This window comes from Sander lucioperca, chromosome 23, assembly GCF_008315115.2.
Source record: "Sander lucioperca isolate FBNREF2018 chromosome 23, SLUC_FBN_1.2, whole genome shotgun sequence".
NCBI classification, from domain to species: domain Eukaryota; kingdom Metazoa; phylum Chordata; class Actinopteri; order Perciformes; family Percidae; genus Sander; species Sander lucioperca.
The window spans coordinates 7,709,133-7,728,980 of NC_050195.1; the positions used below are offsets into that span (position 1 = coordinate 7,709,133).

Consider the following 19,848-nt stretch of genomic DNA (forward strand, 5'->3'; position numbering starts at 1 on the left):
GGAATATGCTGACCCACAATTGTGACTTCAGTCCAGTCCAGACAAATCAGTGTTACACAACACTGTAATGTATCCCAGGGCTGGCTCAGCTGAAGCAGCAACCAGTACAAAAGCAGAGCCTCGAGACAATAGTGGCTACCTACAAATAAAAAGGTGATCTTCTGATGCACGACGTGCTGTTGCAGAACAATGTCTTTGTCCTGCACAGCATGGCGTGAGTTATTTTACCTGAATCCGAAGCACACATTTTCTGCAAAATCTAACTCTTTTCATATTCTGTAGAATGTGTTTTAGCAGTCAGACTTGCAGCATCAGAGCTTTGGGAACACAAAGGGGTGATTTCTGAAAATGTACCAACAAAATACCCACGTCTGTTCAAAACATGACACGTGTGCAGACATGTGCACGGTTTACACAACATAAATGTATTTTCTAACAGCATCAGCAATTGTATCCTGTAAAAGCTCATTCTATGCACCCGGTTTTTGACGACTTCATTACTGTCGGTACAGTACAGTAATGCACTGCTGCTCTGTTGCTGCTGGTGGGTTAAAGCCAGAGGTGGAGATGAGCAATGCAGAGGAAAGTGATTCCGTGGCAAAAAAAATCAAAAGGGATTAGAAACATGTGCAGGAGGGGACATTTCTTTATGCATAAGGCTGCACAAACACAGGAGTACCCGCATGTTGTCACCAAACCACTAAACAGAAACACTTGAACCCACATTAGTGAGAACAAACCCATAGTCCAATCAAACACACACACACACGTCTGCTACAATATACATAATATATATGAGTGTGTGAGGATACAGAAACACAAAGAGCCCCCTATTAAAGCTCTCACAGCCCCTCTCTTTCCACTACATTAGCCCGGACTATGGGCCTGGTGGGCCACACTTAATAATCATCACAGAGATAACGCGCTGTCAATTAGAATATTCATGAGAGACTCATAAACGGACAGCGTCTCTCATTCTTGAACTGCTTTTTTTTTTGGATCCATCTCTTTGCTATTTTGTTTCTCTGCTGGTGATGAGTCACTGCGGGGGCTTTATCTCTTCAGCTGCTTAGTGTAGCGTACACCCCTCCACATGAAAAACCATTAATCCCAGCATGACGCAGTGCCAGCGTGACGCAGTGCCTGTGTGTAGCACGAGTCGGCTTCTTTTTCTCCGCAGTTTTCGTCACTCTGCACACGCCGGCCTATTTCTAAACTGCTGCACCTGTTTTTGTTTTTCTGATGGCGTCATCACCAATATCTGATTGTTCAACTGTCAGTGATGTTAAAGGCTTGCAAACCAGCTGTAACAAAAGATGTTACAGTCATTTTTGTGTCTGCTCTGTACACGGCCTGAGAGAGATTCCACTGTGCTGCCACATTTTTTAATTGGCAAAGACTTAATTGGCAGATGATTACAGAGAAGTCCACATCTTATCTGCTCAGTTCGCTGCCACATTCGTCTCAGGTGGATGACATGTCATTTACTCTGTGTCATGCAAAGCTTAGCAGATTTTTTTATTTGGATGCATATCTTGTACGTGTTGCATGCCTGATATTCCAATTTCCTACCAAAACTCCACATGGTACAATTCATAATTGAAACCGTACCAAATTACATGGGAATCCATCCAATAGTTGTCAGAACGTATCTCTAAAAAACAAAAATGTCAACCCTGTGGTGGCGTTAGAGGATACATTAGGGGTTGCCGAAGTCATTATGATCCTCTGGGGATCAAGAATGTCTGTACCAAATTTCATGGCAATCCATCCAATATTTGTTGAGATATTTCAGCTTAGTTAGCGTTAGTATTAGCGTTAGTGTGGCTAAAAAAAAAGTTATCTGTGTCATCAGGACACCTTTCACTTGTCGTGTGAGTGGGACCGAAGTTTTGTCTTTTCTGGTTTCATAGGGTACAAAAGGTACAGCATAGCACTCACCAGGGTTGACGTTTTTCATATTAAAGTCACATTGTGATGCTAAAGCTGCTCTCTCACCTTCAATTCGTACCTCTATTCCTAGACATCCACAGTTTATTTTTTCAGTATTAAGTTCATATTTGTTTACCTACCCCACTATTTCCTGTCTTCTTATTTTACTCTCTATCCCGACATGCATTTGTTTTGCATAGTCAACAGAAAGGTAAGAGCAGATAGCAGTGTATGTGCTAACGCTGAAGGTGAGACTTGGTTGTGGTCGATGGTCCGATTGCTTTACAGCAATTACTCCTGGGTTGTCAGAATGAATGCAGCAATTACTTATTGGTGATAATGTGACAACTCTAAATGTAATTACTTTTCTATCTGTTTTTTAGGAGCTTCTCACTAAACAACATGGTGAACAAAGGTGTTTTTTATGTAATACACTTCTCACGTACATATCCGTAGATACTGCAAGCTTCCTGTCTAAGAGATTCATTACAGGTTTAGCCAGAGAAACGCTAAATATGTAAGATGTTCTAAAGCAAACTAAATCTCTATATCACAGCAACAATGGTTAGATGGTTGTGATGCCTCAATTGTAATAACTTTAAATAAATAGTCTCATATGTGTGACATCTTCTGTGAGACCCTAAAGCATTTCATGATGTACTTGAAACTGTAATGACAATGAAAGTTTGTACTTATTCTGCAACAGTAGTGATTCCTATTGACAACGATTTTATTTAATTTGTAACAAAACTACTATCATCAAGCAGTAGGTAGAATAGATGAATAATACTCTAATGATAATATCATAAAAAATGTTGCATTACTGAATACTGTTTGAAAATGCCTATTTGAATTTGCTGACAAACTAAAAAACAGGACTTAACCCACACACATTGAATGCAGCTCAAACATTAGCTACATTAGATGTGTGTGGGTTAAGCTTTTTTTTTTCTCCACATCACTGCCGTGTTAGCTTTTCAGTGGCTCAGTGACCGTGTGTTACATAATGTATTCAATTATTCAGATTTGTATGATGTGTTTGTGCACAACTATGTGTGTAACTGTATGTAAAACCTACTTGACCTCAAACGAGCAAGATACTGTATTTGCTTAGAAACTATATTAACTCAGGAAGATGAGACAAAAACTCTATTAAATTCCTAACATTTCATACTTTGAAACATTTGATATATTTTGCATAATCACTAAATTAAATATCTGGGACAATATCTTAATTTTCCTATATTATCTAACCGTAATACAGACTGATGCTAGACTTGGCTGTTTTGACATTTACCAGCAGATATATATCTGCCACATTACAAGCCAACTGACTTGTAATGCATTACCAGTGTAGTGTAGTGTAGGATACTTTGGACAGCTCAAGTGGCTATAGATGGAAACACTGGGCTGGTGTGCAGATCCATCCTGTGTTCTCTCTCTCTCTCTCTCTCTCTCTCTCTCTCTCTCTCTCTCTCTCTCTCTCTCTCTCTCTCTCTCTCTCTCTCTCTCTCTCTCTCTCTCTCTCTCTCTCTTTTAATTCTTAAGAGCCATTATGATCATTATTCACATGCTGGCTACAAACAAAATCCAAATATAATTTTCACTGACCATGAGATGTTCTGTTAGGAAAAGTCCATAAATGTACATACTAAGGTAACATACAACATACAATTATGTAACTAAATTCATGGTTCACTTTCATTGATGCCCAAGTAGCAGTGCTTTGCCTTCTAAGAATATAGTTCCCAGTTTGTATACGGTAGCACAACATGTAAATTGTAAAAAATAATTTTGTCACTTATTGGGAGCAGTAGGCTTGTTGGAGCCGGTTACCTCCAGGATCTGTGCTAAACTAGGCAGCTAGCGGTGGGCGCGCCAGACAGAGTTACAACACGCACGGAGATGAGAAAGGTATGTATGGACTTATCTAACTCTGTGGGATACGGTGAATAGGCTAAAGTCCCAATAAGTCGGCGTGTTCCTATAAGGACCATGTGCTAGCCTGTAAAAAAAAAATGCTATCAAAGACATTTTAATTGTGCAGTTAAAAAAGTCCCATTAAACAAATGTTTGCTCTGTTGACCATTAAAATACCAAAAATATCATAAGAATAGAGAATAGCAGAAACCAGGATGGAGCACTTATCACCAGATGTAGACATCACTGAACATTTTTTGGCAGATGTTTTGGAAAGCACAGTTGGGATTAGGGTTAGGATCTAACTTTTTAATTCCTAAAGACCTCAAGGCTTCAAAACGGTTGCAATAAACAGGTGTTGAGAATCTCTGACAACCTTGTGAGGAGGAAGAACGGTGGCCCTGCTCCATATGAGCTACTTCACATTCACATCATTTGAGTAAATCCATTAACCCCTCCTCCTAATATAAGAACTGTGTGCACTTTGTGCTTCATGGTTAGAAAAAGGCTTTTAAGAAAAGCCCACAATTAGCAGACTAAATGCAAACCTACACACATGTTGACCGGGGATTTTATTTGTAATGAAAACAGGCAGCTGGTTTTTCAGCCCCTGAAGAAAACAGGGGTGAGTCATCCCCTGGAAATAGTCAGAATCACTTTGCCTATCATGAGCCTTCAATCCAAGAACTACGGTTGTGCTTCTCTGAGTGCCTCATTTGGTTAAGAAAACCCAAAAGCACATCAGTGCAAAACACAGAGTGAACAGAAACAATGTCTGCTGCTGTCTGCCGGAGAATGTAAAAGATAGGTAGTGATGGAAAAGTATAATCGTCTGCCACCTTGTCGTAAACGTATTCCAACCTCTCAAGGAAACTAATTAGTGGCACAATTTATTTGGCAAGCGGCTGAAGGTAATGGATTTGACCCTCTTCTGTTAAATAGAGCCATAACATGATTTCCACTGATTAGAGGAGGACAGTACAAAAAAAGACATGGTGTTAAAGCAAATAGAAACATATTGCGTACCAAAATCCACGAGTTTGACCCCTGCATGTGTCGTCAGCAGGATGTTATTGCCTTTGACGTCACGGTGGATGGTTTTGTTGACGTGCAGGTGCTGGAGGCCCTGTGAAAAAAAAAAAAAAAAAAGAGGTAGACAGCTTTTTCTGACAAGCACCTGCTTTCAAAATGATCCCGTTTAAGCTCCTTTCATTGAAGCACTGTATTCAGTGGGAGGTTGTTCTACTGAGCACTACAGCACATCATTGTCTCCCCTCGTGCACATTCAAAAGGCCAGACTTACCATGAGGGCCTCGTGTAAGATGTAAGCAATAATGGCTTCATCCATTCGGTCTCCTCTCTTCAGCATGCCTTTAGCCAGATCTGTCACAGAGCCGCCGTTACAGAGCTACAATAGAAAAACCCACAAGAAAAGAGAATAATGAGCAAAAACTCAACATGAGTCAGCACTTATAGGTGAGCCTATACAGTTTTCTGAAATCTGGGGCATCTGAAAAAAAGATTCAGAATTTCACACGGAGAAACAGCAGGAGGATGAAACTGTTTTAATCAGAAGATTGCACAGTTGGTAAAGAGATGCTGGAAGTAATTCTGTCAGTCTTTAGCAGCTTATCTTTCTGAGGCAGCTTAGCAAGAGGGGAAAATCGTGCCCACCAGGAGAATGTACATTTTGTGTGCAGGCTTTAATCTACGCTGTGATGACTAAGCAGGGTAAATATTAAGCATGCATTAAATCATCTTCAAATCAAGAACATCCTCTTATGTTTTCAGACAATGGCAACATTTATATCATAATTTTTACACACCATTTATAGGACAGCATTTCAACCTGGAAACAGAGCGTACCAAGATTCAAATCAGCATGGACACTTTCTCCTTCTCATACGAATACAAGTTTGATTTCATGTGTTTATATGTGTTTTCTTTAGGGTACATTGACTCAACCCTCAATAGCTCTTTGAAAATTACAGAAAATTACCCAGTAGGTTGCCTTGGTAACAATAATAACCCTTAATAGGGGCCTTTCTTTGGGAGATGCCAGAGGTGTATGGAAAATAAAAAGCTTGAAGATGTCCCTCACAGTGCTGGGGGCTGCGAGTGAACAGAAATGGTAGATTCTGCACATGAACATGGTGTTTTAAAAGATGTCATCTGCAGATGCATTAAACATAAAAATGCCTCTTTTTCCATTTAGTATGACTTGTGAATATTTTTGCATTTCAACTCACATCTTTAGCCCTAACTGAAAAAAATAACATTGTGTTAGACAGGAAATTTCCATCCTCGAATCTTTTTACGTATTAAACACTTGTTCTTGTATAATTACACTAATTTCCCGCACTTGTAAACTGAAAGCTTAATCAGGCAATAGACATGCAGTGGTGTGTGGTTATTTAGGATAAGAATCAGTCCCCTGCAGCGATCGTGCTAAAGAGATTATGCAGCATGTATCAGGAAAAATGGTACTAATAAATAACTTGTACACCACAGCATTAACACAACTATACAATTTTTCAATTCACATTCAAAATGACAAGGTATTGTACACCACAGCGCAGCATGGGGCTTACGATGCAATATTTACATCCCTAAAATGGTCGGGGAAATGTTACCTAGTATATTTTGACAAAAACATTGCATAATGGCAATAGATAGAAAAATGATGTATTATTACTATGTGAATATCGTTCCCTGAAATCCTAAGAAAAGAAGTGCTGACTCGTACAATAGTAGCATCATAACACAGACATTAAACGTGCAGTTGTGTGCCCAAATCTCCAAATAGGGAACCATTTTGTCATTTCATTATGCTTCCACCCACAGGGCTTGATTGCCTTTGCACATTTTTGCCAAATTATTTCTAAGCTACTTACTGCAGCTAATTGAGCTAACCACAGGAAGCTATAAATTGCTTCTTCCACTTACAACTTACAGTGAACCCCTTTAAAGATGGGATGCAAATACATATTATTGTCATTACTGATTATTCTGTTGATTTTTTTGGTTAATTGTACAGTCTTTATTATTCAGAAAATACTGAAAAATCTTGGTCACAGTTTCTCAGAGCCCATTGTGATGTCCTCAAATTTCTTATTTTGTCCAAACAACAGTCTTAAACATGAAAAAAAAATAAAGATTTCATTTAAAATGATAGAAAACAGATAAAGGCAGGAAACCCACACATTTGACAGGCTGGACTTAGCAAATGTTTGGCATTTTTGCTAAATAAATGACAAATGATTATATCTAATTGAATTATATACATTCTGTTAATCATTTCAGCTCTAACTGATTTCAAAAGGCACTAAAATGCATCATGACTTTGTTGTTCCTTTTCTTTGTTGGAACAAGGCATTGTAAAACTTGAAATAAAAAACTTCAGAAAATATTCAACATTAGATCATAGATGGATTATTGTCATTTTGCATCTATTTGTAATCGTTTGAGTCTCTTTGTGGTAATTCTGTTTCTCTTTGTAGTAGTTTTGTGTCTCTTTGCGTTTTTTTGTTGTCAATTTGCAGTTGTTTTGCATCTCTTTGTGATGATTTTATGTCTCTTTGTGGTAGTTTTGTATCTATTTGCACATCTATATATCTATCGTTTGATTGACTTTAGAACAAGAAATGTTCACATTAAACAGAAACTCTGGCCTAGGGGCCCCATTAGCACTCAGGTAGACCCCTTCAGTAATCCTTCCATGCACTAGATGCTGAGAGTGATGCAAGTCTCTGACCTTGGCTAAGCAGGGGCATAAGTTTTCACTGCCGTGTCTCGTGTCTGTTTTCTATCTGCCTATCAATCTACCTCTCCATCAGGAGCCCAGAGATCTGTTGCAGGATGGATGGCATGCATCTCAGCTGCCACATGGGGAGCTTAATCACTCCTTCACTCCGCTTTCAGACGTGCAGACAAACTGCAGTTAAGCAGAGAATACCTCCGAGACTTTCGCAGACAGCACAGTGCTCTGACAATGAGCCGTGCCTGACGTCAGTCCACATCACTGCTGCCATATCACCTGTCATCATTAAATTACACGGGGCAGACAGACATATCCATATTAATGAGAGGTACGGTGCTCTAGACTTAGCAGCGCTAAACGTTAGCGCTCTCACCTAAGCGACAGTGCCCACTTTTAGAAAGTGATGCTCGACATCAACATTAATTATTCGACAAGTGGTGAAGACTTAAACCTCCGCAGAGTGGAAACGACATAAGAAATTTCAGACCTGGTTTGATTTAAATCTATGTTCTCCACAATCACAACATAGACGAAACAAAAGACTAATTCCCATTAAATTGCGTCACTCTATTAAACTATGATGGTGATTGTAAAAGTCAATGTGGATATACAAAACAGCTGAAGAGATAACAGCTTAATCCGTTAAATCCAGTTTAAAAAAAAAAAGTAAAATAGGTCACCTTAAAACATCCGATTTATTTTAGGTTAAAATTCCCACTCCATGTTAAAAAAAATGTAGCCTTTAATGTTAAATATGGACCTTCATTATAAAGCCACCACCATGATTTCCTTTAAGATTTGGTTTTAACTGCCAGCTGCCAACAAGACATGTTTCAAAAGGAAAATCAACACCAATTCCACTGGTTGCCATTCCCATAGTTAATATAATATATAATAGTAATATATTATCCCAAATATAGGCTGCAAAATTGTTGTTAAAAACCTCCATACTGCAACAATTAGACTTATACAACAGTATATATATTGTTGTATATATATATATACAATATACAATTGTATATATATATATATATATTTTCCACCACAGCTTTGCTCACAGTCTGAAGACAAACCATTCATATAAAAGGTCTGTTAAGACCCATGTCTGGCATCTTCATCTTCAACATCACGTGAGTTTCACAGAACTACCAATTTTCAAAGATAAAACTGAATACCGAGTGGGATATTCTCCATTACAAATGAGGTCAGGTGCTTGTTTAGTCATGTAAATGAAAGTAGTCGATCAAAGATGTGTAAAAGAAGTGGATGAAACGAGCGTAAAGATGAAACAAACAGGGCTTCCCCCTGTCTCAGTGAGGAGAAACCAGAGTGGGCGTTAAAACACACAGGTGCTGACTTTTTAGTCAACTATCTTTGATGAAAGTTTCCCTGCAAATATAAACCTATATTTCTTTACTGCCAGTTAATTGGACGTATAGAGTTGCATCATGTCTGCAGCGCTGAATACTTGCGTGTGTTTCTGTGTGTTACACGCTGGATCGTTGGGCTGAACGATTAATTGCATTTGCGATAATATCGCGATATGTTAAAACGCGATTTCCTAATCGCAAAGGCTGCGATTTGGTCACATGACTTGCGAGAGCAAATCAGTCTGCACTCCGCAGAGAAAGCATCAACTAGCACGCTAACGCTACGCCGTACCTTAAGCTGATTTCTGTCATTCAAACAACTCTGAGTTGTAGTTTAAAACTTTTACAGCCATTTTAATAAAATGAAGGGTTTTATTTGGGCTCGAGTCCATACATGCAGTTAATGGATACAGGCACACAGAACTCAAGGCTTGGTTGGCAACGAATAGCTCTGATTAGCTGTTAGCTCTGGTTAGCGGTTAGCTCCGGTTAGCGGTTAGCTCCATTATAAAGATATGAGTGGAGGAGCTGCCACTGAGAGGGGTAACAATCAGACTGATAAATGACGTTCGGGAAGCTTTCACAGCAGCGTGGCCGCGTTGTTTCAACAGTTTTATTAGTACAGTTAATCCCACGGCAAGAACACCAGCAACTAGCTAACGTAACGATAGCCTCTCTGAACAAGTGCACACGGCAGCACGCAACTTCACGAGGGGGAGGGGCTGGAGGCAGATCCTCTCTGTACACTGTTGTGTGTGTGTGTGTGTATATATATATATATATATATATATATATATATACTATATACTATATTTTTACTTATTTAACTGTCTAGTGTGTAATTGTGTATTCATACTATAAAATGATTTATTGTTTGTCTTTGTTGAATAATACAGAAGACAAAGAGCTTAAAAAAATAATCGAATCACAATATTTGGGAAAAAAATCGCAATTAGATTATTTTCAAAAATCGTTCAGCCCTACTGGATCGTCTCCAGAGAAAACACTCCTATTGTTACTGTGGGCTTATCATTTACACAAGCAAAATACTGTAGCTGAGGTGTCTACTTTCTGGCACCGTTTATTGAAGTCTATACAAGGAATAACATTTTAAACCTAATTGACAATTAATGACTGTAGAGGTTGGGGTGCGAGAGAAGGACTAGTCACAGGGGTTTATTTTTGACTTTCGGAAGGTGTCGGAAAAAAAGGCAATGTGGTACAATGAGGGAGGATGGACAAAAGGGTAGACAAAAAAATCAGTGTCTCTGGTTTAGATGAACTCTGGGTGTGCTGTCATATGGCTTGTTATTCAGGAATGATTCCTTTCAGCCACTCTACCACAAATGCTGATGTTTAATATAGTGCTACAGAGACAGTTTGACAAGTTCTTCCATCTCTGCAGGGAAAACTCGTAATTCGCCAATACAGTTTGGTCCTGATAAAAGCCCTTCATGCCCAGTTACTTCTTCCATTTCCTAGCAATAAGCCCCTAACTTTTTTTTTTATATTTGCAGAGATACATAGATGTTTGAGGAGACGTACATCAGTTCCGAACCCCTTCACAGCATCCTGATGCAGAATTTAAAATGTGTCTGTGCTATGGCACTTCGAGGCTCTACAGCCGTTTTTGCATATGAACTTCAATCAATGTTTGAGGAATCAGGTCCCAAGATAGTCCGGAGTTTCCTCTCACACATGTAGCACACGGTGTTCTGAGAAGTCATTAAAGTTATCACGAAAGCAATGTTTCACAGAAGAGATCAACAGCTTTTGGCCAAATGTAAACATCAGCTGTAATAGTTACTCTCTAGTTATTGTCTGCCACAACTAGCATTATTACCAATGGTAGTAACAACAAAGCAGTAGTAACAAAGAAGCAGTAGTAACAAAGAAGTAGTAGTAAAAACTAGTGTTTACATTCTGTAAACAACCCTTTTAAGCTAGAACTTCAAATGAAATATAGGCACAGAATAATGCAGTTAAATTTAGCATTATATTTTATTTTTGCATAATGGAAGATCAGATACATCTTTAAGAAGCTTTTAAAGGTTGCACTAATCATTGGCCTTTATTTAGCAGGATCTTTGGGTGAAACATGGGAGATCACAAATGAAATACACATCCAAATCAGGTTTTTATTTCCAATTAGAGAATAAAAGTCGCTCCATCCTCGCTATCTTTGAAGTACGTTTGAGCTCTCTGGGAGCAGAATTAAACCGCCATACATGAAAGCTTGCTCATCTCTGCCCACATCCGCTAACATAAAAGGAGCACACTACAGAGGCAAAGCCAAAAGCTTGCAGACCCCAATGAGGGGCTAACAAAGTAAAGGATGCAATTTGTATGTATTCTGTTCATAATGAGCGATCTGCTGTCAGTGCTGGGCAGAAAAAGGCTCTTCTCAGCAGAGCTAAAGGAAGGAAAATTACAGTTTAGAAAGGGACAGTAACCATGGTGAATGACCGCCTCACTGCCAGCTTTCCTGCCTCTTCACAAAAAAAACCATGTGCATCTACTTCAGAGCGCACACACATGCATACACAAACAGCCCCACACAGCCACTTGCTAAACTGTCAGGCAGTGATTTCAGCCTCAGGATTAGCCACCAGATTTAGACTGCTGGCTGCAGATTTTTGCAAGGGAAATTTTGAAAATGGAAATGCAAACCACGGAGGAAACAGGGAGTAAACAAAGTAGCAAAGCTGAGTGAACTCCCCTAACACCAGATTTGTATTTTTACTCAAATAATAATAATAATAATAATAATTGAATCCTCCGGACAGATCAAAACACCATGATACTAAAACTAACAATCACTACAGTGCAAAATAAGAACTATGTTATCAGATAAAGGTCTTTGTGTTCCTATATGCAGTTTGTGGTCTGATTATTCCACATCTTAGATTGCACTTGATATCCGAGCAAAGTAATTGCAGGGTCCCTGCAAAGGTCAGGAGGAAAGAGAGCGATGAAAAGGGAAAGAAACACAAGCTGGAGAGGTGAAAACTATCTACTGGGTTAGCATAACACTGCTGCTGTTGATGCAAAACCACTGAGCTTGGATTACAGAAATATGGACACTGTTCAAGCACTGCTGTACCTGATAAAGGAAGACAGAACCACAGTGGTGGAATGTAACTAAGTACATTAACTCAAGTACTGTACTAAAGGTACAAATTTGAGGTAGTTGTACTTTACTTGAGTTTTTTTTCATGCCACTTTCTACTTCTACTCCGCTACATTTCAGAGAGAAATATTGTACTTTTTACTCCACTACATTCACCTGCAGCTTTAGTTACTAGTTACTTTACAAATTAAGATTTTTGCAGCCAAAACACATGTAGTTTATAAAATACAATGTTTTATTATAAATTAAACTACCCAACAATATAACGGCCTACATGTCCAGCTGAAATGATTAGAAAATTAAACACAGAACAGTTTTGATCGTTTCCAGTTTCTAAAATGTGAGGATGTTTACTTTTACTTGTTATACTTTAAGTACATTTTCCTGATGATACTTTTACTTAAGTAACATTTTAAATGCAGGACTTTTACTTGTAACAGTATTTTTACAGAGTGGAATTAGGGCTTTTACTTAAAGTGCTCATATTATGCTCATATTCAGGTTCATAATTGTATTTAGAGGCTGTATCTGACTAGGTTTACATGGTTTAATTTTCAAAAAACACCATATTTTTGTCGTACTGTACATTGCTGCAGCTCCTCTTTTCACCCTGTGTGTTGAGCTCTCTGTTTTAGCTACAGAGTGAGACATCTCACTTCTGTTCCATCTTTGTTGGGAGTCGTATTTGTGCAGTACCTAGGTAAGGACTACTAGCCAGACAGTTGCAGAGCATGAGGGAGTGCCATGCTAGCAGCTAGGCGAGCATTATAACGTGTTACAAAGTGACGCACGTTTGTCACGGAAGTAAAGGATAGAGCTGTTTGGAGCAGTTTGTGAACAGTGTTTTCTCTGGGAGATGGTAAGTCCCTTTGGGGTGGACTTTGGGCTTTTTCACTTTGTAAACCTATTACATGCTCAAAAAAGATATATAATACCATAAAGGAAAGGGAAAAAGCCAAAAAGCCTAATATGAGCACTTTAAGTAAAGGATCTGAATACTTCTTCCACCACTGCAGAACAGCACAATGTGGAACACAGTTGGTAGAGGGTTTTTTAAGCAGTCAGAAAGAGTTTCTTTGTTGAAAGCAAATGCATGCATGCACAATCCACTGAAGGTTCAAATATATAATGTATAATTAAATGATATAATGGAATTGCAAGATGCACACTCTCTTTTTGCAACCTTTATATCCTCCATGTTTGATGTGGGTTTTTTTCATGCTTTTGGTATTCTGTGGAATCAGCTTCTACTGCATAGGGATGGTCTTTTGAAAGGGTAGGTGGGCTGTTCATGGGCTAAGGAACTGTTTTTAATCAGATCATGCAATGTTCATGCAATGTTTTCGGTTGATATTCTTTTTTGATTACTCCATAAAAGAATTTAAATGTTTGCACTATCCAAAGCAGTGGTTCAAATTCAAAACTTAGGCACAGCTGTGCTTTGAGCTAAAAACATCAGCATGCTAACATGCTCATTTTTGGCAGCTAATATTGACCATGGTTAGAAGCACTACCCAGAAAGAGCTGCTGAAGCTGAACAGAATGACATTAGTTCATATATTACATGGTCATAAACCAAAGTAGTTAAAGACAAATTTAAATTTTGACCTGATGATGACGCTACAGTAAAAAAAGACGTATCACAAAGGTTTTCAATGTATCCTGTGTGAAATGTGTCTCTATTTAGTTGTCACGATAGATGTCCTTTGAACCAAAAATAACAACCTGCTGGTGCTGCTAGATGAGAAGTTTTTAGGATTCATCCCCTGGGCACCATAAATATAGCATCTGTTCTAAATGTCATGTCGAGAGTTTTTGAGACATTTCATTCAAAACCGAAGATTCTAACCTCATGGCGACTAAAGGACAACTCAGGGAATCTGGCGACCATGACTGTCTAGACAACACATCATAGCAATAGCTATCTGACTGTTGGATGTTGAGATATTTAATCCTGGGCCTGAGTGGGTGACCTAGAGCCACGACAACAGTGTGACTAGAAATGTAATGTTACATTCTTCAAAAACACTACTTCAAAGACCTTCAGCACCATAGCTGTGACACTTTACCAGCATTCTTTCTTATCAACCCTCCCCAAGTTTAGCAGATGTCTCCAGGTTTGTATTGCTATCTATCATAGCAGGAACATAAATTACATTGTCAGAAAGTCAAATGGCAAAGAAAACCCAGAACCGCCACCGTGTTGAACCCCACAAACACTTTTCCTCCTCTGAGGTTGACCTCCATTACATGTTTGTCTGGAGGTTGACATTTGAAAATGGCTGGGGAGCTGGAGGCTTTTTTTAGATGTAAGAAAGCAGCAGCAAGGTCCCCTTGAACTTTCACATATTCATACCTGCATCTAGCCTTTCCTGTACTGTATGTCAGCAGGTGCAAAAAAACAGTCTCATAAAGTCAAATGCAGTGATGTTTTTGTTCAAAATCAGGCCATTTTGCATTCAGTCACCAATTTAGCATAGTTACATACAATATTAGTGCACCAACAACCTCAACAAATGTATCCTTTCCACCATTTTAGCATAGTCTGCCCAGAATCCAAACAACAGAAATCAGCTACAGGATAGATACATTTGTGCCTGTTACCTGCTACAGTAGGCGTTTAAACTAATACACTGCGACAGCCCCTGTAAACAGAAATCCCTGCTCTGCTGCTCTCAGCAGGGTGCCCACGTCAGGCGAGCTAACGTCCATTCCCAACACATCCATGTTGTTGGCCTACGACCAAATCCTCCAGGTGGCATATAAGTAAACTCTTAGACTACCCAGGGTGGCTTAAACTGTAACATAATCCCTTGGTAAATTTGGTCACCGCTGCATATACCAGGCGAGACATGCTGTGATTTACAACCAGACCTTTAATCTGCACCTATATGCTCTTTGTCTGCACGGTGCAGCCACAGGTCTATTTATGGTCTCAAACAAATATATGGGCTTTGGCAAACATATGGTGGCTTTTCTATTCAAATATAATAAGTGTTCCTACCTCCAGTACGAGCCACAACTGGTCTCCGCATTTCACATCCTTCTTGTAGTACATCCCATAGAATTTGACAACATTGGTGTGGTCAGAAAGAGCTTTGAGGATGTTGTACTCTGCTTCAATCTCCTCATCAATATCCTTAAAAAGAAGCACAAAGATCAGTTAAAAAACACATTTTTCACCTACGAACTCATGTTTTGTTACAATTGTGTTGTGCTTTATGCCAAAAGATATCAAAAGAACAAGAGAGGCAAAAGCTCTAATAGTGGTGGTATCAGCTTTCTAGATTAAAGAAATAGTTTTAGTTTACTTCTTGGTGAGAGTTAAAGCGTAACTCTTGCCAAAATGCAACCTAGGGTCTTTTTGTGAATATACCCGAGTCAAACTTTTGTTTAAAAGCATATTTAGAATGGAATCGCCACTTTTAAGATTCACCGTATTTTCATTTTTCGGTCAAATGGCCTTTTGAATGGGAGTGCTAGGGGCACTTTTATGCTAGCCTCAAAATAGCTATTTTTAAAACACTAAGAAGGCTCGACACAACATGAAACGTTGCTCTAAGTATCGCCAGGGGCTCTACACCTTAACGAAAGCATTGACAACATTGTTTGTGTACCCAGAGTTTACTAAAAAGAAAGGTTTTGAACAACTCACCGTAGCTCTTGTTGTTTCCGGCCGCAGCCATTTTATCAGTCAAAAACAATCGAATTCCAAATGCAACATAACAGGGAGGAGAGTAAAGATGGAAAGCTCCTAAAGCTTAGTTCCATATAAATGCACGGATTATTTCTTGTTTTGTCGTTATTGAAAAACAATATTGACCTCGTAGTTGAAAAAGGATCCTCATATGTAGTCCCTTCATTTGCATGCAAAAGGGAAAATTAGCAGATGGACTTTTCCTTAACAAGCCAGGAGTAAAGCTGTTCACCTCTAACCTACTTTACTTTCTGCACTACACATCTGCTCCCTCGGCCAAGGACACGAGACAAGAGGAATCTAAACAAGAGGAAGACATAACAAAGCATGGCAGTGATTCACCACAGCCCCCACCTGAGCAAAGATTTGACCATGGGAGACCACAGAGCAGAGAAGAGAAATCTCAACCCCCCTTTTCACCCGTCCAACACCCTTCAAACCCCATTACCAACCCCGATGCCTTTGAGGATCCGTCACTCTCCACTCTTTCCCCCATCCCCATGTTGGAGTTCAATGACCAGATGAAGCAGCTGGTGGATGCTGGAACCAAGTATGCACCCCTTCCTTCTCCCATTGTTCACCCCCAGCCAAAAGTAAAACGCCAGGCACCTCTGCCAGGATGGCAGCTAACTCCTTCTCCCCAAACTAATAAGGATGCTTGTGTACAAAATGCAACAAGCATTAACTGATATGGGCCGGGTCCAGGCTGCACGCCTAGTAGCACTTATGACTCTTTCCAAGACAAGCCCAGGCCCTGTGTATTAAATTTTTCCTCTATTTATGTTGTGATAGGTAATAGAAAAAGAATGGCGAATAAGCACTTAACTGCAAAGTTGAAAATGAAAAACACACTAACACTAGCCTTACTAAACGTCAGGTCTTTGGCTGGAAAATCATTTTTAATCAATGATTTTATTATGAAGCACAACCTTGATTTTATGTTTTTAACTGAAACCTGGTTGGACCATAATAACAGTGCTGCTGTTCTCTCAGGTATCTTCCCACAAGCCCTGAAAACTGCAGTCATCAAGCCACTCCTAAAAAAGAACAATCTAGACACGTCACTAATGAGCAACTATAGGCCGATATCAAACCTTCCATTTTTAAGTAAAATCATTGAAAAAGCGTTTTTTCAACAACTCAACCTTTTCTTGTCACTAAACAACAGTTTTGATGCCTTCCAGTCGGGGTTTCGACCACACCACAGAACTGAGACAGCTCTTGTTAAAGTCTGATGTTATAAACTAAATCTAAAGTTATGACATCCACTTAAACACAGACAGTGGCAAACTACAGTCTTAGTATTACTTGATCTCAGTGCTGCATTTGATACAGTCGACCATGACATATTACTAGACCGATTGGAAAACTGGGTTGGCCTTTCTGGCTCAGTACTAAAGTGGTTTGAATCCTATTTAAAGAATAGGGACTACTTTGTGTCTGTAGGTAATTATACATCTGAGCATACAAATATGACGTGCGGAGTTCCCCAAGGCTCAGTTCTGGGGCCTCTTCTGTTTAACATCTACATGCTTCCACTGGCTCAGATTATGGAAAATAACAAAATAAGTTACCATAGTTATGCGGATGACACACAAATTTACATAACCTTATCGCCAGGGGACTATAGTCCAATACAACAACTGAATATGTGCATTGAACAAATTAACGACTGGATGTGCCAGAACTTTCTTAAATTAAATGAAGAAAAAACTGAGGTGGTTGTTTTTGGAGCAAAAGAGGAACGATTAAAAGTCAGCACTCAGCTTCAAACAATAATTTTAAAAACAACAGACAAAGCCAGAAATCTTGGTGTAGTCATGGACTCAGACCTGAATTTTAACAGCCACATTAAGACAATTACAAAGTCAGCCTATTACCACCTTCAAAATATATCAAGGGTTAAAGGACTTATGTCTCAGCAGGATTTGGAAAAACTTGTCCATGCTTTTATCTTCAGTAGACTTGACTATTGTAACGGTGTCTTTACAGGTCTCCCTAAAAAATCAATCAGACTTTTCAGAACTCTGCTGCTCGAGTCTTCACTAACACCAAGAAAGTGGATCACATCACTCCAGTTCTGAAGTCTTACACTGGCTTCCAGTGCCTCAAATAATTGATTTCAGAATACTTTTGCTGGTTCATAAATCACTACACGGTTTAGTAGTAATACATTTCTGATCTGCTGCTACACTATGACCCACCCAGACCTCTCAGGTCGTCTGGGACAGGTCTGCTTTCTGTCCCCAGAGTCAGAACTAAACAGGGGGAAGCAGCGTTCAGTTTTTATGCTCCACATATCTGGAACTAACTCCCAGAAAACTGCAGGTCTGCAGTTATTCTGCTTTTAAATCAAGGCCTGAAGACCTATCTTTTTGATGTTGCCTTTCTTTAAATAACTGAATAACTTATACTGAAGTTGCATTGTTGACACTGTATGACAATCTATATAAGCATATAAAGAGAAATTCCTATTTTATCTGCTTTTATATATTTAACTGTTTTAACTGCTCTTTAATGTTTAATTTCTTATACTGTACTGTAACTTTTATTCTCGTATTTTATCTGTTTTCATGTAAAGCACTTTGAATTGCCCTGTTGCTAAAATGTGCTATACAAATAAAGCTGCCTTGCCTTGCCTTGCCTTGCCTTGCATTCGGATATCGACTCGTTTTGACTGCCGGAAACAACAAGAGCTACGGTGAGTTGTTCAAAACCTTTCTTTTTAGTAAACTCTGGGTACACAAACAATGTTGTCAATGCTTTCGTTAAGGTGTAGAGCCCCTGGTGATACTTCAAGCAAAGTTTCATGTTGTGTCGAGCCTTCTTAGTGTTTTAAAAATAGCTATTTTGAGGCTAGCATAAAAGTGCCCCTAGCACTCCCATTCAAAAGGCCATTTGACCGAAAAACGAAAATACGGTGAATCTTAAAAGTGGCGATTCTGTCCTAAATGTGCTTTTTAACAAAAGTTTGACTCGGGTACATTCACAAAAAGACCCTAGGTTGCATTTTGGCGAGAGTTACGCTTTAAGACTCTTTTACTGTATGTTGCAGCCATACTGTGCGATTAAGGCTAGCAAGGGAATTTTACACAGAAATCATGCTGCTGCATATTTAATTTAAACATATACAAATCGCAATGTGATTCCTAACCCTCTTAAAACAAAGCAATGCCTACCAGTCACCTCTCCTCACACGTTTGAAATATCTGAGTCATTATAAGTTCAACCAAGTAATTTTTCCCTTCTCAAATATTTTGTGTAAAATATGGTTTGATTGACTTGTATTCTCCTGAAATGCTTCATAAATATCACAAGCTGAAACTACACACACTGTAGCATATGAGGAAACCTTGCAATATAGTTGAACTATATGTAATAGGTTTATTCATCAAATAATAAACCCAGTGATTGAAACGATGGCAATGATGGCCCTCACAGGCTAGTGGTCTGTAGATAATCATTTCTCAATAATGAGGAAGAGTAACAAATTCACAAAAGACTAATGAGACTTTTATTAGCATGAAGGCTGGATTTAATAGAAAATGGCTGCTCATTAGAGCTGCTAAATAAGCCATACAATTCACTGTACCTTCAAAATAAACAGAGTTAGAATAGGAAGTATGATAAGCCTCCATTATTGTTCTTTTATCTGAAAAATAGTGACTTTTCTTTATAGTACTACCTCTTGCCCAGTAATGTTCTGTAATTGGTCAATCTTGTCACTGTAGAACAAAAATCTTTGCATTATAGGATGGATCAGACCCACGTTGCCAGAAGTAACATCATGTATCTCTGCTGCCTGTCAAAATGTTCTTGCTTTATCCCAGATAAGCTTCACACACTTATGCATAGGTGCCAAAGGGGTTTTTGGCTCAATGCTAAAAACCCTGCACAGGCAAAAGAGGCCAAAAATGATTAGAGTACATGATACATCCAATAAGGATGACCAATTAATCAGAGGCAATTGGTTGTAAAAGGGTTGCATCCTTTCTGGAAGGATAGGCCTTAGTTCTATAGCCTCGTGATACCATCCTGA

General features: G+C 38.9%; 1 protein-coding gene across 11 annotated transcripts in view; it reads right to left on the minus strand.

Annotated features, from left to right (window-relative positions):
* Positions 1–19,848, minus strand: part of myo3a (myosin IIIA) — a 69,218-nt gene that overhangs the window by 43,759 nt on the left and 5,611 nt on the right. For all 11 annotated transcript variants that reach the window (XM_035998017.1, XM_035998012.1, XM_035998014.1 and 8 more), the window contains exons 3-5: positions 15,117–15,251; positions 5,156–5,260; positions 4,879–4,978 (exon numbers count right to left, since the gene is read on the minus strand). In XM_035998017.1, the coding sequence (XP_035853910.1) occupies positions 4,879–4,978; positions 5,156–5,260; positions 15,117–15,251 (340 nt within the window). The remainder of the gene's footprint in view (positions 1–4,878; positions 4,979–5,155; positions 5,261–15,116; positions 15,252–19,848) is intronic.